The following is a 27,158-nucleotide window of genomic DNA, read 5'->3' on the forward strand; positions in this document are numbered from 1 at the left end:
TCAGCGAAGCTTTAAAATATATAGTTCCTGTAATCAAAGAAAAAATGGGATAAAAAATAGTCACCAAAACATGAACTCACTGAATATTAAAATTTTGAAAATTGAGAAAATAAAGCCAGAAAGTTGAATTAAAGGCTAATTATATATATATATATATATATATATATATATATATATTTCATTAAAATAAATTATAAGTAATTACAGTTTCTAGACCTATAAAAAGAAAATGGTAACTCTTCACCTTTCAATATTGAGTCTAAATAGCTCTTCATATATTAAATGACCACCATGAAGCAGTTAATTCAACTTCTAAAATGTTACCATATTTACAACTGGAAAACCAACTATGTGTGGGTGAAAGTCCATAGTCAAATTATAGTATTGCTCTTTTTGGGGAGGATGGTTGGGCACAGGACACTTTATCATCCCATAAAAGGTTCATTTGTAGTCTTAAAAGCTGTAACGTATATTTTAACACAACAGTGGTCGATAGCTGGTCAGTCGCTTCTTAATCATGGTGAAAATACATGACCATCATGTCCACAAATTGCTGGTTTTCTTGCTACTTTCTTTTTTATTCTTTTAAAACAAGCAGCCCTTCCTGTTAGCAGAATTATTTCCTGAGAAATAATGATAAACATTCCAAAGATACAACAGAACTAAAGGATGAAAAAGAACAAAGCATTTCAAGTTTTTTAAAAAGGGACTATACACTTCATAAATCAATTGTTATCTAGAAAGTCTGATTTTTCTTTAAACATGACCTGCACCATTAAGCTTTTTGGCCAAAAAGTTATAGCAATAAGCATTTGGAATTAATTTTACAAGGTCCTTTGCTGGTCTTTATTGTTACCTGTAACTCCCTTTCCTCATTTTGTTCCACGTTCCTAATACCAGTCCACAGAACGTGGAATTTCTGAAATACCTATCATTCTCTGTCAAGTCCCTTAGGACTTCTTCAGGCACAAATCCTGCTAGAAGAAAGCTTAATTGTTTGTCCTAAAATTTAAGTAGAACAAAAATCTGATGCGTTCAAATTGTTGAATATGACAACCATGAAAAAGCATGAGATGAATTATAAGCAGTGACTGTAAACGTGAAGATCAATAGTTAGAGTGAAGAAACCAAGTTGCACGATATCTAGTGGATAATATAATAAAACCATGTGTGCATGGTGGGGTATGAATAGCTTGGAGAATTTAATTTGGGAAAGGGTGGTAGAATTTTGAAATATGTTAAAATTATATATTTCTGAATTATATGAATCTTTTATCATTGTAATGCATTTGGTATTAAAGCAAACCAAAGTTATTGCAATATACATTTGTGACCTACTTGAATTTACAGGATATAAAACTTTATTAGCATTCTAAAATAAATTCTTTTGATTTCAAGGTAAGAATGAAGAAATATTATCCCATCCCAATTTTTTTTTTTAGATTTGGGTACATGAAATTACACCCATTCTTTGATAATGCTGAACCTTGTTTTGGCCTTCAAATTACACAATCATTTGACCAACTCTTGACAGTATCCTTTGTTTTCATATAGTCAATGGCACTTTTCCTTCACTCAAATCGTAAGGAAAAGAACTAAATTATTTTTTGTTCAGTAAAGCATTTAAACAAAAGCTTTGATTGGTGTCAAGTCCCAACATCACCAGAAGCTCTGCTGGCCTTCCTGGTCTCAGTCCCTCTTTGCCACAACGTAAAACCAACGCCCGCAGCCCGTACATTCAGTGGCCTGAACTGACTCGACTCATCTAGGCGCAGACTCCTATGAGATGAAAGCTTTTTAAAGTGAGCAACTGTATAAACCACTGCCCTGGAGATCTACATCTGCACATGCTTCCACGCCCGAAACCGTCCTCACTGCTCCAGGCCCACCCACAACCCCTGCCCTCTCCTGCCATTTCTCCAGAAACTACCCCTTCTGCTTTGGAGAAAACCACTATTTGTGGGGCTTCAGAGCTCCCCTCACCCCAGCTACTCTACCCAACACTGCTTAAGCTTGTTATCCTTAGGTAATTGGGATTTAAATCTACTCTATTAACTCATTCTTAACATAAAAGTAAAACATTCTCATTATAAATAAAAATTCTAAACAACACAGAAGGTTTCAAAGAGCATACAGAAATACCCTTCCTTACTTTAATGGCATAGCAGGCCTACTTCTCAGAAACAACAACTGTATTACATTTCAGAAAAATCTCTATGTCAACTTTATAAATAAATGAGTTTTAAAATACCAGTGGGATCATTTAATAGACTGATAAACCTTAGAAAATTTTATACTGTGTAAAAAAACAGGTATATCAAAGTTTACCAAACATAGGTCTTTTCTATAAAAATCTGGGCTTTAAGTCCTCACTCAGAAATATAAGACCCTGGTTTAGCCAACTTACATGCTTCTAAATTACATGCCTCCTCAAAAATGCAATCCGCGAAATGAGGACTGCCAATATCGGTTTGAGTAAAATTACTGTCCAAGTGAAACTGCCTCCAAATGCAGTCTGACGGGGCTGTCCTTTGGCAAGAGGGGTTTACTCTGGCCAAGGGGAGAAAAAATAGGCTGGGCACCCCTTCTCCTGGCCTCCCACAGTATCCATACAGGCTCCATTATAACATTTTTAAATTATACTGTAGCGCAGTTCAACAGTTCATTCCAAACATTCTCCAAAAATGTAGCACTGTGCCAGACCCCGAGAACATAAAATTATAAGACCCATTCCCTGTCCTGGAGGTGCGAACGCCAAAGGCAGGGGGCCATGTGCACTTCCAGGGCCTTGCCTATAGCACAGTAGTTACCCACTGGGTACCTCAGAGGCAGGGAAGACGCAGTCACTTCTGTTCAGCCATTACTTTTCTTTATTTTGTTTTCAGTCTGTGAATTCCTTGTTTCTAACACAGAGCCGGGCACGTGGTGGGGTTATAATGCTTGCCAAGTGCACTCACGTGCATGCCACTTAAAAATGCAATTCCTTTATGGCATTTTCAGGCTCATTTGAATGCTTGGTTTGAGATTGCTTACACATGCACTGTAAATATCTTTAAAAAGAAAAGTTGGGCCGTAACCGGTTTGGCTCAGTGGATAGAGCGTCAGCCTGCGGACTGAAAGGTCCCAGGTTCAATTCCGGTCAAGGGCATGTACCTGGGTTGCGGGCATATCCCCAGTAGGAGATGTGCAGGAGGCAGCTGATCGATGTTTCTCTCTCATCGATGTTTCTAACTCTCTCTCTCTCTCCCTTCCTCTCTGTAAAAAATCAATAAAATATATTTTAAAAAAAAAAAAGAAAAGAAAAGTTGGTTGGTTGCTGTAAATCTTATTGGAGGAACAAACAGTGAAATACCTATTTAGAAATAGAAAACACCTAAATGGAAAGCAATTGTAATGGAGAATGTCAACACTGAAGGGTGCCAGGTAATCTGTGCTACGGAAGTTGGAACCTCCGCTGAGCAGGTGTTAGAAAGACAGAGGGAAGACAGAGACCTGGACATGGCAAGCAGGCATAACGAGGCAATGAAGAGACGTCACACGCATGTGATGGACCCCAGGAAGAGAGACTGGGATGAACTGGAGGTTACGTGGAGGGGATGGTTACGTGGAGGGTTAGGGTTACTTCGGCTTAGATGGCTGTGGGCAGGGATTTTCACTTCATGTGTAGTTTCAAAAAAGGAAGTAAGATTATAAGTTATTTGTACATTGTGTGGTTTTCAGTATTTAAGTAACAGTAAAAGTGAAGTTCGGTTCAAGATTAGGGCTTGCTTTCACTATTGTAAAATTCTTGAACCTGGGAGTAACATGACAAAGATGGTACCTGGTTTGTTCCCTCACTTCAACAAGTAAAAGCCACTGGGAGCCAGGCATCACGATGGATAGCTAAAGGCCCAGGTGGAAAAGCATGCCAGCATCAGGCCACTAACGGGAACCGTCCCAGGCAGGCAATGAGATGACAATGTGACTATGAAGTGAGCACAGAGTGAGCTGGGGAGTCCTTGTTTTCAGGAAATGAAGCTTCCTGGAAGCAGGAAGAGCATGAAGGTAAGGAAAGGCGCCCAGAGCCTCAACACTCTAAGAGGAAACAGTCGTGGGGAAAGGAGTTACATGAATCAGTAGAGCCCACAAGCTGAGTTGAGATGAAACCTGAGAGAAGCCACAGGTCCGCCATCATCCCTTCTGCCTGTGGTCCCACAGCACGGATGGTCTTGGCACACTGGCAGAGTTTGTTTTGTTTATCTTACCACCAAGATCTAGATGACAAGAACCATCTCTTAATTGAACATCTCAGCATGGCCAATCGTATAAACAAAAAACTAACACCCTGAAGTGAAAGCAGAGAAAAATCAACCTTTGTTAAGCCCAGCTGTGAAAATACACACCAAGGAATCCCTTTCTGTTATTTCTTGGTCACCAGGCTGTGGGCCGCAGGCTGCATGGACACACCCTGGTCACCTGGCTGCAGATTGCTCCTCAGCTGCCCTTCATTGTCAGACTACAAGCATCTCCATTCAGAATGAGGCCGATGCTGACCCCCGCCGGGGCATTTTGTCTTCAAGTGCAGTTACCAGTACAAGAATCGAGAGCATCAAGACCACCCCTGGAAAACTCTACACGGTTCTCTGCTCAGTGTGTACTAACATCTGAACAGAAATGAAGGTAGCAGGTTGTTCCAAAAGACATGAAATTAGACCTTGAGCAATTTTTTTCACATCAAAAGTACTAGACTGTGCAACTTCATATGAGGTTTCACAAAACTGTTTAAATATGTTTAGGTTTCTGTAAAAACTTCAAATAATGCTATTTAACCTTCCTTTTCAAAACTCCCAATGATTTATAAATATACCAAAATACAGTTTTTAAGCTTTATGTTAACAAATTCATGTATTTCTAATATGTACTATGGCAGTAATCCCATTAGAGTTGGGACTGATGAAAACTATGACCTAAAATCTAAAAAATTACATTCTTTGCAACAATATGTAATAATTTTTAATAAATAAAATGTAATTTTATACATATTATAATTATTATAATATATAATCCTATAATATATATTTATATTACTCAAAAAAAGTCATTATCTGTAGTAAATTATCTCTGCCCTTGTTTTGGTCATGCAGCTAAACAAACTGACTACAATCATTTGTTGAATACCTGCATGGAAAGTCATCTACTTCAAAATTAGGAACCAGGATTTAGAAAAACTGAGATCTAAATGCAATTTTAGATCTCGGGGTAGAGGCGGGAGTGGGGGAATTACATCCTCTGTGTGCCCTAGTCCCTTTACTGCCAGATAGAGGGCAAAATGCCTGACCTATCTGTATCAGATGAAGGTTCGGAGTATCAAATTAAAGAACAAAAGACTAGGTAAAATGTGCCACCTAAAATGTGTATCACTCCCTAGAGTCCGATAAGCCTACCCTTCAACAGATACCATTTGAAATGTGCAGGGCTCCTTTCTGAGAACCAGGAAGCTGTTGGGTTCATAACGTGCACTAAAGGTGTCTGTCATGGCCATGAGGGCCGTGACCACAAGGATGGCATGATCCTGGCCTTGGCAGTGACTTTCATTTCCAAATTGCAATTAGGCAAGATGAATGGACTCCATCCAGAAATTTACATGTTGTTTTTCAGATAGATATTAAGTTCTATCTTATATGCCCAAAGTGCCCTTTATTTCAACCTCTGAGGATATATACACTGTCAAAAATAATTTTTTTCCTCCTGACTCATTTTAGCTTCGCATTATAACAGTTCATTAAAATAAAAACCCCAAATTCAAATTTATGAAATATGTTGCTGGTAGCTTCACTGCAATAGTTGAATGTTTAAAAATGAGAGCCTGCCCACCCATGCACAGAAAAAAATCTGAAGAAATATTGAGGCTTGTGCAAAATTGTGTGGTCAAGTAATGAAGAACTATAAAAATGCTGGCTTCATTTCTCATGTATTCAAGTGATGCATATTTGAAATCATTCTCAAAACAGCCGGAATTAAAACTTGGGCACATCTGCTGGGGCTTCAGGAGTAGGTGTTTTAGAGGGATTTTTCTTTTTCCCATTTAAAGGGGGTGAAAGAGGAGGACAAGCTACCTCAAAACAAAGTAGGAAAGGAATGTGATAACAATAAAAATGGTCTTAAAATTACAAACCAAATTAATATCTCTTATCAGATGTTTAATCCCTGCAGTAGCCGCTCTCTCGTCCCGGTTACTCCTTGTGCTTTTCCTTTTTTGGTGACTTCTCACCCTTTCACATTCGACGGGAGCAGAGCACTTTCATAAACCAGACTTGCGTCTTAGTTGCATTTTTTCAAACATTGAAGAAAGCAGAGCTCTCCAACCCAATGGAAAAGCATACGTAAGCTAACATATGCCCTGCCCTCCACACAACCTCTACCCAAGGAAAACAAAAAGAATCTCTTAATCCCTTCGCACGCCAAATAGGCGAAAGCAGGAGTCAGCCAACTCTTCCCGTAAGAGACCAGATAGTAAATATTTTAGGCTTGTGGGCCATAGGATCTGTCTCAACGACTCTTGTCTGCTGTAGAACAAAAGCAGCCGTAGACAATGTACAGATGACTATGCGGCTATTTCCAATAAAACTTTATTTATGAACATTGAAATTTGAAGTTAATAGTATTTGTATGTGCTGCAAAATATTGTTCTTCCTTTGATTTCTCCCCCCCCTCTCCCCCCCAGGCCAGTTAAAAACCTAAAACCTATTCATTAGCTCAAGGGCCCAACATAAACGGGGGGCAGGCGAGGTTATGGCCACTAGTCTTGGTTTGCTGCCCCTAAACTAGAGGATGATTGAAATGCATGAGGCACATTGAAGGGAATAGGAAAAAAAGAAAAGGGTTTCATTCTGGAAATATGAAATGGTCGCATTTAAGCTTAGGGAGGCTTAGTGACGCTGCCATCTTTCAAAAGCACAAACCAGTCTTGTCATTTCCCTGCTTTAAAAACCTTCAGTGGCTCCCTGTCACTTCCAGATTGAGATCAAACCCTTGATTTTAAAACAGAAGATCCTTCTTGTTAGACACACCCACCCACTGCCTTAGCTTCACCTCCACGTGTGCCTTTCATCCTAGCCACGCTAGTTTCCTCTGACCTCCCCATGGCCTCCCCGCACCACGATACTGTGTCAGCACTTCTCCTGTCCTTGAGGTTACTATGTTCATTAAACTGCCCCCCCCCACTAAAGGGGGTTCCCATAAAGAAAACAGGGAATGTCTTCTGTTCTATATTCACGGGTCCATCACACAGGTGATAATCTATCTGCTGAATGACTAACGAATTTCATACTTAAATTTCTATCAGTTTAGAATAAACACTGAAAAAGAGTCCACCTTGTACATTTTAATGCAACTGCATGATTTTGTTACAAATAAAAATACTTTAGATTATGAAGAGCTCCATTTCCAGTTTAGGCATCAATTTATTATATACTACATTGAAGCTCTTATGTCTCATTTTTCATCTCTAAGAAACAAAAACTATGCATATTCCTTAACTGTAAATGAAATAGAGATGAGAGTTGGAGGGGGAGACTGAACACTGCAGAAACTAGATCTAAAAATCCATATAAAGTCACAAAGAGATCAATATTAAAGAGGTAACTGCCAACAGCAGATATTACTCTCTTGAGTAATATCGGTTTTTAGAGAAAGATGAAGGGAAAGGGAGAGAGAAACATTGATATGAGAGTGAAACATTGATAGGCTGCCTCCTGCACGCACCCCACCGCGGATCAAGCATGCAACCCCAGCACCGGCCCTGACTTGAAAACAAGCCAGCGACCTTTAAGTGCATGGGATGACACCCAACCAACTGAGCCACACTGGCTAGGGCTCTCTAGAGATTTTTTTTACAGACTCATGAGAGTTACTAGAACTAGAAGGCTATTATTACAGAGTGTGTTAGGTAATTTGTCTAAGCTCACAAAGCTAGTTACTGTCAGAGCTCACATCAGAGCCCAAAGTTCCTTCCAACCTAGTGTTCTTTTAAAGATGTCATCTACCACAAATTGATTTCTCTGTTTGAAGATAAAATCTGTATTAAATTCCTTAATGGGATTTAAAATACTTAAACTGACCATTCATTTAAGGAAAAAGAAATAGGCAAAGAAACATTGAGATTTGTCTAATACTAGGTTTGGAACTGTGCATAATAGTTTTGTCTATATCACATGGTTTGATTTTTAAAGAACAGTATAATGCTCCCCCCGGCCCCAAAGAATATTCTATTGGAGTCTCAGACTTTGAGGCCACCCTGCTACTGACTCATTGTGTGACTTTGAAGAATTATTTCCATTATAAACCTCAATATGCAAATTTCTTGGGGGCAGGAATGGCAGGAACAGGGGAGAAGGGAGGGAGACAGGTGGAATTGAATCAATTAGGACTCTTCCAGATCTAGGTGCATAATTTTTTTATTAGTTTAAGGAAACGTCTACATGCCTGAAAGATGTTTTCACAACTTACAGGGTTGTGAAAACACACACACATGCACACACGTGCACACACGTGCACACACTCACACACAGGTTGAAAGGTAAAAGTGTTTATTAATTGAACTAAACATCCTCTCCTTTAAGAACTATTGGAAAGATGTTTTCTTTGGTACCTTCTGCAGCATGGCCTATAGAGCATCTTACACCCTATGTCCCTGCATAGTTTTAAGAGCAGCACCTTGCACTCCCCAATGTCCCAAGTTTCTAGAAAAGAAACTAGCTTGAGAAAATGCCCTTTCAAAGTGTGCCCACCTCTCAAAAAGGATACATTCTAAACTTATCCATTAATGTGGTTTTTGTTATTTTGTTTTCTCCAAGAGCATCAGGGTGGTATGGTTAAAGAAACAGTAATCTGAAAGAAACTGCATTCCCTTTTCATCTTTGAGTCATACTGTGTGTCCCTGAGTAGGTTCCTGAATGGTTCTAAGCTTGTCTTTTCAATAGTAACATGTAAATGTTTACCTGTATCACATGGGGTTATTAAGAGAGTTTTGGAATAGCCATTTCCACCTGGAATTTGCGTTTGAGAAGGGCTGGTCTGGAATAGCAAATAGCAGTAATTTCTAGAAGCATTCGTAGAAATCACAGAATGTTAGAGCAATGATCTCATAGCCTCCCTAAATTTCATAGATAAGTTTTTACTGGTGCTCAGAGAATATGAGATTCACTCATCGTCAAAGAGTAAGTTAGGAAACCCAACTGATTGGTGACCCAGAGCCAACTGTGAGAGGAACCATCAAAAGGCCTCTCTGCATAAGTTGGGTTTTTGTTTATTTTTGCTTTTTTTTAAAAGTCTATTACTTTCTAAGCTTTCTATAAGAAATATGCATAACAGTTTTCAAAATTCAATTTTTTCAAATAAATTACTTTATCAATGAATGAAAAATAAAAAATGGAGAAAAATCACCTAATGTACAGTATCAGAGACCACAAACACACACACACACACACTATGCCTCTGTTTGTACCAAGAAGCCAACCTCAGCCAACATTTCATTAAGTCTTCTTTTGGAAGAAAGATACTGCTTTACAATTGGGATCTTACTCTAGCGATTAGGAAACAGATGAGCAAGTCTCTGTATAGGATTTTTTTAGGGCTACTGTTGATTGAAGTATAATTTTCTTCTCTACTGTTGAGAAATGATCTCTTAAGAAAACAAAAAGTGGGTATGATTTCAGATTCTCAGTCCGTGACAGCTTTCCCAATTTAAATCTGTCTCCTCCTCTCAATACAAATAACAACGCAATATACGCAAAGTGTCTATGCAAAAAAGGGGGAATCATTAGCATGAAAGAACCAGGGTCATCCCAAGTCACAGACTGAGAATGCAGAAATCGTTTTCCCCTTTCACTTGGCCTCACAGGAGTCCTGTCAACCAGCACTTCTTGCTTGTACCAGACGAGTAATGATCTCCTCCAGGTCAGTAACGGCAACATTGGTTGCCTTCACTCACAGTAAGGACAGCTCTGGCAAACCATTCTCACACACAGATACCTTTTCAAGGCTGATTTTCAGTCACTGTTCCCTCTCCATTTCTGAGAAAACGGATCAACATAGCCAAACTGTGCCTGTTAACCCCGACATGGGAGCATCTCTCTAAGGAAGACCCTATGATACACTATAAGTATTGTTGAGTGACCGCCCGCATTAGTTTGCCCAGACTGTTGTTTTACACCCTATGTCCCTGCATAGTTTTAAGAGCAGCACCTTGCACTCCCCAATGTCCCAAGTTGAGTGACACATTAGATGGCCACCCTATCATCCATACACAGTATGTAAAATGCTACACCTAGAACTTGAGATAAATTTCAGGAGCTATTTACATTCTTGCCTCACCTTCCTTGTGCACTAAAAGTCTAAAACAAAAAACCACACAGAATATTCGTGGACTCAAATCCCCGCAAAGTGGTCTAAAGCAATCTAAGTAGGAATCCGTTTTAACACATTTCGTACCGCTCAGTTTTCTCATGTTTCTCGCGCCATCTGTAAAGGACTGCTCACGAGTATTCTCGTTTTTCACGCCCATGGAAAAAGGAGCGAATCTAGATACTTATGTAAATTTTGTTTGGTCCCTCTTCATAGAGGAAAATGTTTTACACAGTACCATACGTTAAAAAAGTACTAGGAACTTTAATTGTTTAATTGTTTTTGTAAATAAAAATGTTATAATTATTGAAAAACAACACCTAAAGTGCATTATGATGATTTAAATAACGTGCAGTTTGCCCAAAAACGTGCGACCCCTGGCGTATGTCTTAGAGATTTCTATGCGGTACACAATGTGTTAAGATGAACCCATTCTCCTAGGCAGTTCAAAAACTATAAAAGACAAATAACTAGGTAGCCAAAATCATACAGCATAAGGATAAGGTAATTCTTTGCAAAAATTAGCCAGTCTAGCCCTAGCCGTTTTGCTCAGTGGATAGAGCATCAGCCTGTGGACCAAGGGGTCTTAGTTCCATTCCAGTCAAGGGTACGTGCCTGGGTTGCAGGATCCTCCCTGGCCTGAGCCCTGGTCAGGGCACGTGCAAGAGACAACCAATCAATGTGTTTCTCACACATCAATATTTCTCTTTGTCTTTCCCTCTCTCTTCCATTCTCTATAAGAAATCAATGGAAAAATATCCTCAGGTGAGGATTAAAAAAAACCCAAAACTAGCCAGTCTATTGATACTTGTTGGGAGTTATGCCTCCTCTAGTTATTAATGTAAAACAATTTCATGAAATGGAAGTAGGTGCCAATTTTCTCTAAGCCTATATATTCCTATCTGTGCTGATGGCAAAACTATTCACTTAGTCACCTTAGCCAGAAACCATAGGATCAAATTTAATTTTCTTTTTTCATTCTGTCAAATTAGTTACTAAGTCCCATTGACTATTTTTATTTTATTTATTTTTATTTTTAATTGAATTTATTGGGGTGACATTGGTTTGAAAAACCATACAGGTTTCAAATGTACAACTCAATAAAATATCTTCTTCACACTGCATTGTGTGTCCATCTCTCCAAGCAAAGTCTCTTTCTGTCCCCATATTCCCCCACTTTGTCCACCTTCACCTACCCCCACCCCCTTTCTCTCTGGCTATCACCACTCTGTTGTCTGTGTCTTCATGTGATATACATTTTTTTTTTGCTTAATCTCTTCACCTTCTTTCATCCAGCTCCCTAACCCCCCTTCTCCTCTGACAGTTGTCAGTCTGTTCCTTGTTTCTATTTTGTTCATCAGTTTATTTTGTTCATTATATTCCATATATAAGTGAGATCATAAGATATTTGTCTCTCTCTGGCTTATTTCAGTTTATATAATTATCTCCAGGTTCATCCATGCTGTTGCAAAAGGTAAAATTTCCTTTTTTTTTAATGGCCAAGTAGTATTCCATTGACTATTTTTAAAGTCTCTGGAATTCATTACCCACAAACCTTTCGTCAGAACACTATTTCCAATTCTTGATTGCTAAAGTACCCTTCCTCTACTTTCTATTCTTCTCCAATTCATTCATCTCCCTCACTTCTGCCAGAATTATCTTAAAACAATTTCTTCAGTCCACTGCTGGCTCAGAACCCTCCGAAAATATCCAGATCTCTTCTCATGGTACTCAAGGCCTTTATTAATTGCACTCAAACTCCACTTTCCATCCCCAATTCCAACCACACTCCCCATTAAGCACATACTACTCAATGGTTCTCATTCAAAGATGGTACTGCTTTCCTAGGTGTCTGGAAATGTTTGGGGACATTTTTGCTTGTCATAGTGATTTGAGGGCACACAAGACATTTAATGAGCAGGGACTAAGGACAACCAAGGTCCAGCAATGTAGGACAAGATGCTTTACCAAAATGCCAAACACATTATTTTTACATGTGTGGTTCCTTCTTCCTAGAATCTACTTAACCTCCCCTCCACTAGTTCTGCCTCTGTCCAAAATAATATTATAGTTGGATAATACAATTCAAACTCTCTTCTTATCCAAAGAGCTCAACTAGTTTGATAGTCATATACACAGTGTGTTAATGGGAGATCATTAAATCACTCCCATAGCACACTGGTTGCCTGCTGATTAGCACAGTGTATTAAATTATGATCAAACTTCTTACCCACCTTTCATTTCACTCCATGTTCCTCTTATCCCCTCTATTCCCTAGAATTTGAACTCCTTTAAAGAAATGGATGTTCCTTTGATATCTCATTCGTTTTTTAAACTCTAATTTCTATGTTTGTAGTATTCTATGAATGATTTTTGGATTAAAAGATGAAACATTGCACCTGCATTCCCATATATGTATGTAAAAATGCCATTTCTTAATAAGCTTTTTTTGTAGTTGTTAAAGTTAGAATACTTTGAAGTAAATGAAATATTTTAGTTATATCTTTTATCAGTCATGGTGCTTTACAGAACTTCAAAATGAATGTATTAAAGTAACATTAGACTAAATAAGGTATTACAAACTCAGGCAAAAGAGGGAAAATAAGCTACAAATACTGTGGGGTAAACTGGAAAAAACGTTCCCAGTAAAAAAGGTATTTAAGTTCCTTTTCTTCTTCTTTCTTTTTTAAAGTGCTGCATAAGCCTTACAAAGATCTGCCTAATCAGCTTATGTATTGAGATGACTGTTATAAAAAAAAATACTTAGATACTCTTTAAAAAGTGTGTGCAATATATTTCTCCACAAAAGATATATGTAAAGTGTTCTTACCTCACCCCAATTTTTTAAATTTGAAGTTTACATTATTTCTTTAATATTTACATATTAAAGATATATCCTTGTTGTAGTAAAATATTTCAACTTAACCTCCCTAAGTTGCATAAATAGTAAAAGAGGGTAGACAAAAGCCAACTACTCACGTGCACATCTGTTCATATCTGGGGCTCGGTGCCCATAGTAGCCTGATGGGCAGGAATGCAGGCACTCTCCATACTGGCGCATGCCTTCTCTTCGAAGAAAGAAGAACAACTTCTGTTGACATCGGCTGCACCCATTGTCCTTTGAACAAGACAAGCAACCCTTGCAAGTGGGATTTGATACATAACTAGCTGTAAAAGAAAAAAAAAAACAGAAAGCATGTTTAAATGTAAATTGGATGAGGCTGGTCAATACGATATGCTGTGTAGACAAGAATCTCTTGTTTCTTTATTTTCATCACATAGAAAATCCAAACAAAATAACCTCTGCCACCCCCAAGAAAATGATTAATGCACAGCCAAAGTTAGAAACAGAGAGGAAACTCAGAGTCAGAGTCGAGGCCAGAAGTTCAAACGGACTGGCTTGTGGAGATGTTAGACCAGACAGAGGAAGACCTCATGGCAAGGTCCTGAATCCAGACCAAGAAATGTGCACATGAGGAGCTGGTATTGTGAGGGCTGTTTATCCATGAAACAATCCTAGAAGCTCCCGCTCCAACTGGCCAGAGAAGAAGATTCCAACCCTGGATTAGGGGCATTGGGAGGGTGAGCAGACAAGAGGGAAAATGTAACCCATGAGAAATAAGTACCCACATCTGCAAGACATCCAAGAGTGGGATCCAAGCCCAAATGATCGATGTAGTATGGAGCGCCCAGGTCAAGAGGTTAACATATAAACTTGTCCAAATCTAGTAAAACCCACCAAAAAAAAAAAAAAAAAAAAAAAGAAGAAGAAGAAATCTGAAACTACCTTAAATTTTTTACAATCCTGAGACCTGGGGCTTTCATGGAAAACCACCTTAACAAAATGAACAAGTCACACATACAGGCAAACTGCTGTGAGACAGAGTCATCAGTCTTGGTGAGAGAGAGATTTCACCCCTAAAGAGTCAGACGAGTTAGGCTAGGCCTACAGGTCTGTGGTGAGCCGCGACCGTGGGTCTCTCTTCTGCAGGATGGGGTTTGTGAAAGTTGTCAAGAATAAGGCCTACTGCCCTAACCAGTTTGGCTCAGTGGATAGAGCGTCGGCCTGCGGACTCAAGGGTCCCAGGTTCAATTCCAGACAAGGGCATGTACCTTGGTTGTGGGCACATCCCCAGTAGGGAGTGTGCAGGAGGCAGCTGATCGATGTTTCTCTCTCATCGATGTTTCTCTCTCATCAATGTTTCTCTATCCCTTTCCCTTCCTCTCTGTAAAAAATCAATAAAATATATTAAAAATAAATAAAGTAGCTTTCAGAGCATTTAAAAAAATAGAATAAGGCCTACTTCGAGAGATACCAAGTGAAATTCAGAAGATGATGAGAGGGTAAAACTGATTACTATGCCCAGAAACACTTGGTAATCCAGGATAAAAATAAATACAGGATGATAGTTCGTGTAACCAACAGAGATATCACTGTCATATTGCTTATGCTTGTATAAAAGGAGATATGATAGTTTGTGCAGCTTATGCTCATGAACTCCCAAAGTATGGTGTGAAAGCTGGCCTGACAAGATATGCTGCAGCATATTATACTGGCCTGCTGCTGGCCTGCAGGCTTCTTAATAGGTTTGGCCTGGGCAAGATCTATGAAGGCCAGGTGGAGTTGACTGGACATGAATACAACGTGGAGAGCATTGATGGTCAACCTGGTGCCTTCACCTGCTATTTGGATGCAGGGCTTGCCAGAACTACTACTGGAAATAAAGTTTTTGGGAGCTGAGGATGGAGGCCTATCTCTCACAGTACCAAACAATTCCCTGGTTATAATTCAGAAAGCAAGGAATTCAATGCAGAAGTACATCGGAAGCACATAATGGGTCAAAATGTTGCAGATTATATGCGTTATCTAATGGAAGAAGATGAAGATGCTTACAAGAAACAGTTCTCTCCATACATAAAGAACAACGTAACTCCAGACATGATGGAAGAGATGTATAAGAAAGCTCATGCTGCTATACGAGAGAATCCAGTCTATGAGAAGAAGCCTAAGAAAGAAGTTAAAAAGAAGAGGTGGAACCATCCCAAAATGTCTCTTGCCCAGAAGAAAGATCAGGTAGCTCAGAAGAAAGCAAGCTTCCTCAGAGCTCAGGAACGGGCTTCTGAGAGCTGATAAACCAAATCACAATTTTCTACGAAGATTTTTCAGAGAGACAATAAACTTATTAGGCAAACAGCAAAAAAAAAAAAAAAGTCAGAAATAACAGAACAATCTAAAAAAGACTTTTAAATGAGTATCTTTAGGATATTTGAAGAGATAAAATAAGGACTAGAAATCACAGAATATCATAAAATAATGTGCAAAAATTAGAAAATGATGAAAACTCTAGAGCTGACAGATTACATGGCAAAGTAGAAGAGAGGGAGCTAACTGGAAAACAGGTTTAAAGAACTGAAGCACACAACAAAATAAAGGCAGAAATGTAAAAAGGGTAAGACGCATGAAAGAAAAAAAAATGGTAAAGCTCCAAAACATGATTATTTGGTATTGCAAAATCAAATAAAGAGAATAAGACATAATATTCAAAATGATCATGGCCAATTAGTTTCCAGAATTAAAGAAATACATGAATTATTCAATGATAAAATCAGATAAAATCAGTTCTGAGCAGATCAGCAAGCATAAGTTGGCATCTGAACATAGCCTATTTATATTTAAAGAAGGAAATCAAACCAGAGGGAACAGATTACCTAGAAACGAATAAAAAATTGACTTTTAGAAGACTCCTCATTAGAAACAATGTTAGGTAGTTAGTGGAATCTTATCTGCAACAGGCTGGGGGAAAATTCTCAAACTACAATTCTATAAGCACTTAAATGATAGTGGAAGAATGAGGCCAAAATAAAGGCAAAGAACCTATTAATCAGAAACTCTCACTAAAAGGACTAATAAACTGTATACATTGGGGAAAATAAAATGGAACCCAGAAGGAAGTAGACTGTAATAATCAATAATGATCAAACCACTTGAGAAAAATGGTGGTGTACCTATAAAAGTAACAATTTCAAAAACAATGATTAAGCCTCAGGGTTTAAAAGTAATACATGTTTTATATTCAACAGCAATAGAATGGAAGACTTGAGGGAAGCAAAGTTAAAGCAATTAAAGTTTCTGTTATTATGAGTGAGGAAGACCAATATAAATTAAACTTTGTAACATTAAATGTACTTGCTAAAACTCCAAACAGCAAGTACAAAAAGAATAATGCATAACTTATAAACCAGGGTGGCTACAAACAGATAAAATAAATGTATAAAAAACGAGTAGGAAGTAACAATCCAAATGTCTGTAAACATTTGAAAATTGTGGTATCTATATATAGAAAAGCCCAGCGACTGAAAGGCGGAATGACCAGAACGACTGGTCGACCAGTTGCTATGATGTGCACTGACCACCAGGGGGCAGACGCACAACGCAGGAGCTGCCCCCTGGTGATCAGTGCGCTCCCACAGGGGGAGCACTGCTTGGCTGACCAGGATAAGTGGTGCTCCCACAGGAGGCCAATTCCCGCAGGCCATCCCCCCCCCCACCACCACCAGTGCACAAATCTGTGCACCGGGCCTCTAGTATTCTTAATATGAATTTTAATGATATAAAGGATTAAATTATCAGTATAACCACAAACATAAATGAAACTCATATGCATTTTGTGGAGCAAAAGAAGCGAGACCAAAAGGAAAAATAAGTGTTTGTTCTAATAATTCTATTTATATTGATATCAAGGGCCCATAAAGCTAATCCATGGTGACTAATACCTTTGAGGATTGGGGACTAACTGGAAAGGGCTATGGTGGGATTTTTGGTAGGTATATTAGTTTGCTAAAGCTGCCTTCACATATTACCACAAGATGTGGCTTCAACAACAGGAATTTATTCTCTCAGTCCTGTAGACTGGAAGTCTGAAATCAAGGTGTCAGCAGGGCCAGATTCCTCCGAGGGCCCCCGGAAAGGACTCCTTGCCTCTTCTGGTGGCCCCAGGAGTTCCTTGGCTTGTGGCAGCATCATTCCAGTCTCTGCCTCCATCTTCACATGTGCCTTCCCTACATAACTGTATGTATCCTTTCCTGTTTCCCACCTGGACCCAGTATGATCTCATACTCATCTTTACCTTCACTATATTTTCAAAGCCACTGTCTTCAAATAAGGGCACATTCTGAGGTTCCAGGTGGACGTGAATTAAGAGCTGGGGGTCTTTGGGGGACTATTTAACCCACTGCAGGAGGTAATGGAAATGTTCTAATCTTGATTAGATATACGTTAAAAAACATATATAAAGGCTGTGGCAAAAGTAGGTAAAAGAAAAAACAGTTTATTCTTGTTTCATTATTTATTCACTATTGTATTATTTCCCATATAAAGAACTTTAAACCTACTTTTGCCCCATCCTGTATTTGCAAAACTCAGCAAACTGTGCATTTAAGACCTATGCATTTTTATAAATAATGTGTATAATTTATAAGTAAATTATAATACAATATGTTATACACAATAACTTTAAGGATGATGTAGTTACTTATAATTTCATCACATTTGAAGATTCATAAACTATATTGAATTCTCACCTAATCTTTATTTTTATGTTGTTTTTTAAAAACACACACACACAAAACAAAACAGAAATGTCTTATTGGAGGGATTATGTGGATAGTACTACCAGTAAGTAAGTGTAGAAATAGCATCTGATAATTGATATATGAGCTTTAGGAAGTTCACTACACCTAGTAATTGAAAAAGAAACAAAATACTGTTTCTAGTCCTGATATAAAATTCAGAAATGATACAATTTGAAATCCCAGTATAATTTCTAAAATGTAAAAAATTTACATAATTTTAGTTATTACTATACCAAGCAAGGTCATAAATATAACAAGATATATAATGTCACAGTGACTTCATTTTATTGGGTTAACCTACAAAAGAAAGACATAAGAGAAGGAATAGAAAACTCATCCATTATTGAAACTTTTAGCTTTGAGACTACGTTCTATTTGCTCTACATATAATCTTTATTACATTAAAAAAAATATCAAGCAATAAGTATTCATACTAGCAGCAATACAACAAAATACACTGTATACCACACACTTCCTTTTCTTATAAGGATTCAACATCCAATCTACCTATAGCTACCTGTAGCAAATCCATATAGACTGCAGTTTCATAAGATGCTCTCCCCCGCTTTTGACCTTGATTTGGCCTTATAGCCTCTCTTCCAGGGAGATCCCAAAACCAGGGCTTAGTCTACCTCCCAGGGAAGGGATCAATAAAGGCACTCAGGACCAGGATCAGGACCATTAAAATATATGTATATATATATATATATATATATATATATATATATATATATATATATATATATATAGTTTTGTTTTAGGATCTCTTTTATTAACAATTTTCAAATATACTGTACAGCAGTGTTAACTATAGTCATCACATTATATATTAATTACATCCCAAGTACTTATAACTGGAAGTTTGTATATTTTGACCACCTTCATCCAATTCTCCCATCTTGTTATTTACTTCTAATATTAATCCAATAAAATACATTTTTAATTTTTAAAAATTTTATTGAAAATTTTTAAAAATTTTATTGAAAATTTTTACTGCTCAACTACAGTTTACATTCAATATTATTATTTTTTATAAATATTTGTATTGATTTTAGGGAGGAAGGGAGAGGAAAAGAGAGATAGAAATATCAATGATGAGAGAGAATCATTGATCGGAGGCGATGGCACTCGATGCAGTGTGCGAATGATGTTTTATTGAGTAGTACAATTGAAACCTGTATGGTTTTGCAAACCAACGTCACCCCAATAAACTCAACTGAATAAAAGATCTTGAATTGGCCACTGAGATCTACTTTTTCCCATCTATTCCAAAACTTTGTTCTATCAATTGTTCAACTGCTTTTCTCTGCATATTGAATCTATTTCATGGACATTCTCTTGCTTGCAAACCTATTTACCCTTCCCAAATTATTTCTCATTTACTGCCTTATTTTTAAAATCTGCCATAGTGGAGGAAGAAATAATCCATTCAGATGAAAACTCGCCTCCTCGGCAATAATTCCTAATAAAATTTGGCAAACTTTCCAGATAACCCTTTATATTATGTATGCATATATATGCAATGTGTGATTTGTATTTTTTCATCACTGTGATCAGACTTTACATAACTTGCTCAATTTCAGTTAAGTTGTGAACATCTTTTCATAGTGATGAACCAGATCAATATCACTCTGATATTCTTTAAAGCATCGGTTTTATCTGCTGCCTCTACTTGCCACGACCACCCATCAATTATCCCAAACACCGCATTTCCAAAGACCACAACCACTTTCCTAATCCTCAGTAAGACGCCATTCTCAGTTCCTGGTTCTCACAACTCTGGTAGCTTGAGTCACTGCTGAAAATTTCCTTTCTCCTCTAGCTTTCATGATAATGTCTCCTACTAGTGACTTAATTCCAACCCTCATCCTTGTGAGTTCACTAGTCTCATAACCAGGCCCTTATTCCTTTTCTCACTTAGATCTACTTAGGGCAACCCAACCCCCACCCACCTCTCTCTACTTCACTCTACACTCTATTTCTGCTTTTATACTTATTTAAGGGTTTCTGTTACACCTTACTCTGAGATCATTATGGTCTGTTTATAGAGCATTTTCAACTATCTGAAAATAGCCTCTACTATTTACAATCTCTCCAGCTGCCTTCTGAAAGGTTTTATTCTAATATTGCTATTGGTGTTCTGAGCAGGATGTAAGGAGTGAGCCTGTAAGTTTCAAAAACTGGGATACAGCTCAACTTCTCTGTGTAAGAAAGGGGTAAGACTGGGGAGAGGAGTGGGTAAGTGCAGAACGCTGAGTGAGAGGAACAGAACTGGGAATATCCAGTCGCTGAATGATGGATGAAATGGCTTTAGCAGAGGAGATGGAAACTGGGGAGAACCCAACTCATTGTAACTTTCAAGGTTGTCTAAGAACAGAGCCCGCCTCTAGCAGAAAGGCCCCATGGCATGATATTTGGAGAAGTAATTTATGACTCTTTTGAGAAAGAGAAAGCCTTTAAGTAGGAACACGTCTAGGAGGAGTTTGCTGACCGCTTTCTGATCTTCAGTTTAACTATAGATTTGAAAAGTCAATATCAAGGTTACCCAAATCCCAAACTTAGCTTCATAAGTAAAGAGAGGCTTTGGAAGATCTACATACATAGCAGCAGGTTTACGAAGGTTCTCTGGACCACAGTCATCACAATCTAAAGCTGAAACCGTCCTTACTTTCAGTTCAGAAGTTAACCCAAGAGGCTCTTTATCACCATAAATCACACTCCATAGGAGAACAGAGAATTACAGAACTAGGAGAATCAACACAAATGATAGGCTTTTTGTTTTGTTCTGTTTTTATGTATCAGATGCCAACTTTCATCTTGATCACAAAGCTTTCAGAGTCAACAAATTGTTCTTCACATTTTTTAAAGGTATTCTTAAATCATTAAAAGCATTGCTTTATTTACTTGAACCTTGACTGGCTTAATGAAAATGAATTAGGGAATAGTTACCTGAGTCTCTATCTTAGATATCTTTATAACCCTACAGATGAAGAGTTCTCTTAAACCGTCATGACGTGAGCCACACCCAACCTAAGTGCTCTCTCTTCCTCTCCCCCAATCTTCTTCAGTCATTAACAGTGCTCCTCAATGCTGAAGGGCAGGATTTGCAATTTGAAGCTTCATGCTCCAAACCTCAAATAGACTTTTTAGTTTAACTAACCATGCCCAGTGTCTAGTACCCTAGTAGCCTCCTTGCTGTAAATCAATAACTTAACAATTTAACAAAAACTTCTTCACCTGTAATATGGTGACTACACCAATCTCTGTATCTAAAGTCAGGCAAGAATAGACCTTTAAACATGACCAAGGTAATTTATTTTGTCAGGATCGTAGTAAGTCAAATGGCTCTGCCTATTGCTTTGAGATTTAATTCAAGTGTGCAGATGAATAAACAGATCTTAATTCCCAGCTCAGATGACATGTTTATTTGCTCTCTCTGTAAGCTTCAACTTTTCCTACCCTAAAGCCTGCTGAGACCCAGAGCCTCATCATTCCAACCAAAACACTGTTCTAAAACTAGACCCACCCAAAATTCTAAAGATGAACTATATCACTCAAAACATGAAAAATCCTCAAAAATGATGTTTAATGGTATTAACACAAATCCACGCACATTTCCAAAGGAATGTGTGGATATAGAAAACAAGACAAATGATGAGGCAGAAACCAGGTGACAATACCTATGTCACCAACAAGAGCATCAAGAGAGAAAAACGACATTAGTAGAAATTTTTACTTTTGACTCCTCTTAAATTGCAAAGTGAGTTTGTTTTTGTTTTATGAATCTTGGTATTTTAAGTTTGATCCTTTGTTAAATCAAATTCAGTTATTCCAGAGAGCATTCTGTGTAGGTGTTGCATGCCCATCTGTTTCTAATATAATCCTAACACTTTTTAAAAGTGCTCCCCTGTTTCTGGAGTTAGCCCTGGCCAAGCAAGAAGAAATCTAAATTCCTTCTAAGTGAGGGCATCCATTCCTGACAAAAGGCACAGATTTCTCATATTGAAAATAATGGGACTGAACACTGGGCAGCTGGCATCGTAGCCTTACTCCATATTTGCTGCTTAGATAACGTTACAAGTTCAACAGATTTTTAAAAATTAATAATCACTATGAACTTCACTGATCCAGCTTATCATAAAATTGCTAATGTTTGTCTCTGCCCAATTATAAATTCAAGACCTATAATTAAAAACCAAAACCCTATCTGTGGCACCAATAATAGGAACTTGCATGTTGGATCTTAGACAAATCAACTTGGGCATAGATCCTCCCACTAGAGCTTGGCAACATTGGGGTAAAAGTACAATCCTGTAATCATGTGTACCACCACACTCAAACTCAACTAAGTAATCAAGGCCATGAATTGAGCCACACAAGATTTGACCAAAATGAGAAATGCCTATCTCAGGACATTTTGCTTAGTTTCATATTAAATTATAAGTATTTATAGAAACTATCACCATAAAACATGTAATCTGATCGTTGATACCTACAACAAATTTTAACATTCTAGATGTTCACCATCATGCCCTAGACAGAAAATAAATGTTAAAACTTACAATGTTAATAAACAGAGATACAATTCTACATGTCCATTAAAGTTTTAGAGGACTAAATTAACATGAATTTAATCTAGAAAAAATTTTGAGCATAAAAAGGATAAATGTACCAAAAACTCCAAAATTATAGAACTTTTATAATTAAACAATTATTTTCTCAATCTTTTCTTCTTTTCTCATAAGTTCTTCAATAGGTAATACTTTTAGATAAAAAGCTTACAAAACTAACCTCCAAGTACTAGTTTTGAAAAATCCATTATTGTGGTGAAGGCCCGGGGGGGGGGGGGGGGGGGCGGCAAGGGTGTGGATGGAGGGAGCTAATGGGGGGAAAGGGGGTACTTTCAACAATAAAGATAAATTTTTTTAAAAATCCATTATTAAAAAAAATAAATAAATAAAAATAAAAATCCATTATTAATTGGTTTGAAAATGTTATTAGTTAATAATACCATTTTACGCACCTAAAATATGTTAATTAGGAATGAAGCCTGAAAAATATCCTTATCTCTAGATGTATTCCTTGAGAAAATAATATTTCTAAAAATTTACAAGTCCCTCAAAATATGGAAATCATCTCTAGAAATGAATATTGTTAATAACAACAGGATTAAAGGTCTTTAATAGGATGATTTTGCTTCTCCTACGAAAACTCAAATTAAGCTACTAGGAGATTTTAAAATATGAAGGAAGAGAGTTAATAAAGTCACAGATTTATTTTTTAATACATGAAGTGCTACTATCTTCTAAAACAAAACATGTGCAATAGTAAAAAAGAAGTATGGAGGGACCTGGAGAGTATTATGCTAAGTGAAATAAGCCAGTCAGAGAAAGACAAGTATGACATGATCTCACTCATATGTGGAATCTAATGAACAAAATAAACTGTTGAACAAAATGGATCCAGAGACACAGAAGCATGGAACAGACTGTGGCATCTCAGAGGAAGGGAGGGTGAGGGTGGGTGGGTAAAGATCAACCTAAGAATGTGTATGCACATATGCATAACCCATGGACACAGACAACAGGGTGGTGGAGGCCTGAGGCAGGGGGAGGGGGAAAAGGGGGGGAGGTGCTAGGGGCGGGCTACAAGGGGTTAATGGGAGAAAAAACAGGACATATGTAATACTTTCAATAAAGATTTTTTAAAAAACATGAAGAAAATTATCATAATTATACACTTTTAATTAATTACTCTGCAGTGCCAGCACCATTTGAGCCACAATCTTTATAGATGGGCACACCTCAGAAGTACATTTACAATTACAATTAACCATGGCCATAGTGTGGCTCACTGGACAGGATACTTTGCACACAACATGGGAAAGCAGAAAACTTCAAGTCTGATTTAACTAAGATATCCCAGGGAAGCCCAGAATACTCAATAATTGTAGATCAAGGAAAGATGAACCAAGATATGGTTGCAAAATAAATGTGGATAGAGTCTTACATGTGTCTATTTGAGGGCACAACAGATCTATCAAGAACAAGCTAAACATTCTGCTTTTCATTGAACAAATCACACATATCATCAACATCCAAGACAGTCTGCAAAACTGGAGGAGATTGTACGTACGGTGCCAGGCGGGTACTGGAAATATCAGAAGGAACATTTTGTGAAGTATTTGGTTGTACCACTGTGCTGTACACCTATAACCAATGCAAAATAAATGCTGAATGTAAACTGTAATCTATAATAATAAAAGCATAATATGCTAATTAGACCGGACGTCCTTCCTTCTGGACAAAGCCACAGCGGGCAGGGGCCGAAGCAGAGGTGGCAGAGGCCCTTGGCCACCACGATGGGTGGGGACCGAGGCAGAGGTGGCTGCCACAGCAGCGGGGGCCAAGGTCCTTGCACGAATTTCATGCATCAGGCCTCTAGTAGAAAAATAAAATTTAAAAAATTCAAGGTCCTGGCCAGTGTGGTTCAGTGGTTGAACGTCAACCTATGAATGAGGAGGTCGTGGTTCAATTCCTGGTCAGGGAACATGCCCAGATTGAATGCTCCATCCCCGGTAGGGGGAATGCAAAAGGCAGCTGATGAATGATTCTCTCTCATCATTGATGTTTCTATCTCATTCTCCCCCCCCCCCTTCCTCTCTGAAATCAATAAAAATATATATTTTTTTAAATTTCAAGATAAAAACTTCAAAAAAAAAACACCTGGAGGAGATTGAAAGCAAGTACCAAAACAAACAATCATTACAGACATTAGAGGAAAAATAACTTTGGTTCAACACATTTTACCTTGAGACAAAGCAGTATTCCTTCAACACAGTTCACCCTAAACGTAAGCAGCTGAAGCGGATGTAGGTTGCACATCTGGTGGTGAGAGCCACAGATGCCCCAGAGCTTCTGAATGCACAGCAATTGCAATGTAAGGGACTCCAGTGCTGCCGAAACCGGTTTGGCTCAGTGGATAGAGCGTCAGCCTGCGGACTAAAAGGTCCCAGGTTCGATTCCGGTCAAGGGCATGTACCTGGGTTGCGGGCACATCCACAGTGGGAGATGTGCAGGAGGCGGCTGATCGATGTTTCTCTCTCATCGATGTTTCTAGCTCTCTATCTCTCTCCCTTCCTCTCTGTAAAAAATCAATAAAATATATATTTAAAAAAAAAAAAAAGATAAAAGAGACTCCAGTGCTTTCTATCTGCACCATCAGGCCCTAGTCCTCAGGGCTCAGCACTCAGAGAGGTGCTAAATCACACTGTGACAGCAGTTCTATGCACTGATCAAGAGTCAGTTACCTCCTAGCCCAGGGGTGGGCAAACTTTTTGACTCGAGGGCCACAATGGGTTCTTAAACTGGACCGGAGGGCCGGAACAAAAGCATGGATGGAGTGTTTGTGTGAACTAATATAAATTCAAAGTAAACATCATTACATAAAAGGGTACAGTTTTTTTTTTTTTTTTTAGTTTTATTCATTTCAAATGGGCCGGATCCGGCCCGCGGGCCATAGTTTGCCCACGGCTGTCCTAGCCGGTACCAGAGTGAGGAGCTCAAGTAGAGCAAAAGAATTCAAATAAATTAAACGGAATTCAGAAATTCTTCAGAAACAGGCTAATACCCAAATTCAAGTAGAAAGACAAGACACACATACAAAAAAGTAGCTATGTATAGACCCTGATTTAAAAAATTACAATCATGAGCCTTCAGTTTAGCATATACAATTCCTTAAACAATGAATTTTTCCTAATTAACACTCACTCTGGAAGCCAAACCCTAGAAGAATTATTCCTTTGGTCCCTCCTACAAACTCTTTGACACAAAAACAAATCTTAATGAACATCCCTACACTATCGTTAGTTCTGATAGGTAGGGGGGGAACACTCTCATCACAAAACTAAGCTATGAAAGCAGGCAACATATGCCACCAGAATCATGTGCTCTTCAGCTTCTGCAACTGCTGACACCAGTAACATTAGTTGATAAAATCGGGGGGTGGAGGGGGGGAGACGGTTTGAGACTGCTCATTTTCCCTAAGATATATGTTGTTTTAAAACAAGGGAAAAAATCATATCTTATGTTGTATAAAATAAGCCACCTGTTTACATCTGTGAAAGAGAAAAAATGTACTCCAGGAAACTGTTCTAATGCCAAAAGAAAAGTAAGCTTCTAGTTAGAATGCATGCGATCCTATAAGCCGTAGCTAGAAACTGCTGTGTCGTATGGATTACACATGCCAAGGGCTGGCTTGGGCTTTCCCAACATACTTAAAAGACCCCGTGGAAATGCTGACAGACTGTTGTTGCTAATGGTAACTCCAACAAGAGCAAATCAAATATATACATTTCTGAAGATCGTGAAACCACCATGTTCACAACCATGCATGTTTACATAAGGAGATAATCCAATTATGCTATATAATAAAAAGGCTGCTATGCAAATAGACCAAACAGTGCAACAACCGGATAACCAAACAACTAGCTGTTATGATGTGTGCTGACCACCAGGGGGCATGCATGAAACATGGCAGGTGTCGGCTGCGGCGGAATGGTGGAGCAGGTGAGTGGGGGCACCAGACCAAGGCGGGGTGCCGGTTGCTGCCATCAGGGTGAGCCTCTGGTGGTTACTGAAAATTCTTTGCTCCCATGCGCCACGGTCCCTCCCAGCACTTGCACCTGCTGCCAGTACCAGAGCCATTACTTGTACCCACTGCGAGCGTCCGGGTGCTGGCCCTGATCGCTCGATGCCATCAGTGAGTGCAAGCAGTGGCTGCCAGTCCCAATCACCCAAGGGCTTCTCCACCTCCCCCTGCTCCTAAGGGGAGATTGGGGCCGGCAATCGCCTCTCACACCCACTGCTGGCGACGGCCCCACTCACACCCACTGCTGGTGCCGGAGCCACCGCTAACACCACTGCCAGTGCTGGCCCCTCTTGCAGCCGCTGCCAGAGCCACCGTTCACACCACTGCCAGTGCCTGGTGCCAGTCCCAATCGCTCGGTGCCATCAGCGGGTGTGAGCAGTGGCTGCCAGCCCTGAGGGCTTCTCCACCTCCCCCTGCTCCTGAGGGGTGATCGGGGCAGCAGCTGCCACTTGCAGCCACTGACGGTGCCCACCTCGCTCACACCCGCTGTTGGC

At 38.8% G+C, this 27,158-nt stretch overlaps 1 protein-coding gene and 1 pseudogene across 1 annotated transcript in view; one reads left to right on the top strand and one right to left on the bottom strand.

The window, feature by feature from the left end:
• Nucleotides 1-27,158, bottom strand: part of RSPO2 (R-spondin 2) — a 143,100-nt gene that overhangs the window by 52,870 nt on the left and 63,072 nt on the right. Inside the window, exon 3 of the mRNA XM_036338698.1 lies at nucleotides 13,363-13,551. Coding sequence (XP_036194591.1) covers nucleotides 13,363-13,551 — 189 coding nt within the window. The remainder of the gene's footprint in view (nucleotides 1-13,362; nucleotides 13,552-27,158) is intronic.
• On the top strand, nucleotides 14,376-15,514 carry LOC118670989 (annotated as a pseudogene).

The sequence above is a fragment of the Myotis myotis genome, unplaced genomic scaffold (genome assembly GCF_014108235.1).
Source record: "Myotis myotis isolate mMyoMyo1 unplaced genomic scaffold, mMyoMyo1.p scaffold_m19_p_16, whole genome shotgun sequence".
In the NCBI taxonomy this organism is placed as follows: domain Eukaryota; kingdom Metazoa; phylum Chordata; class Mammalia; order Chiroptera; family Vespertilionidae; genus Myotis; species Myotis myotis.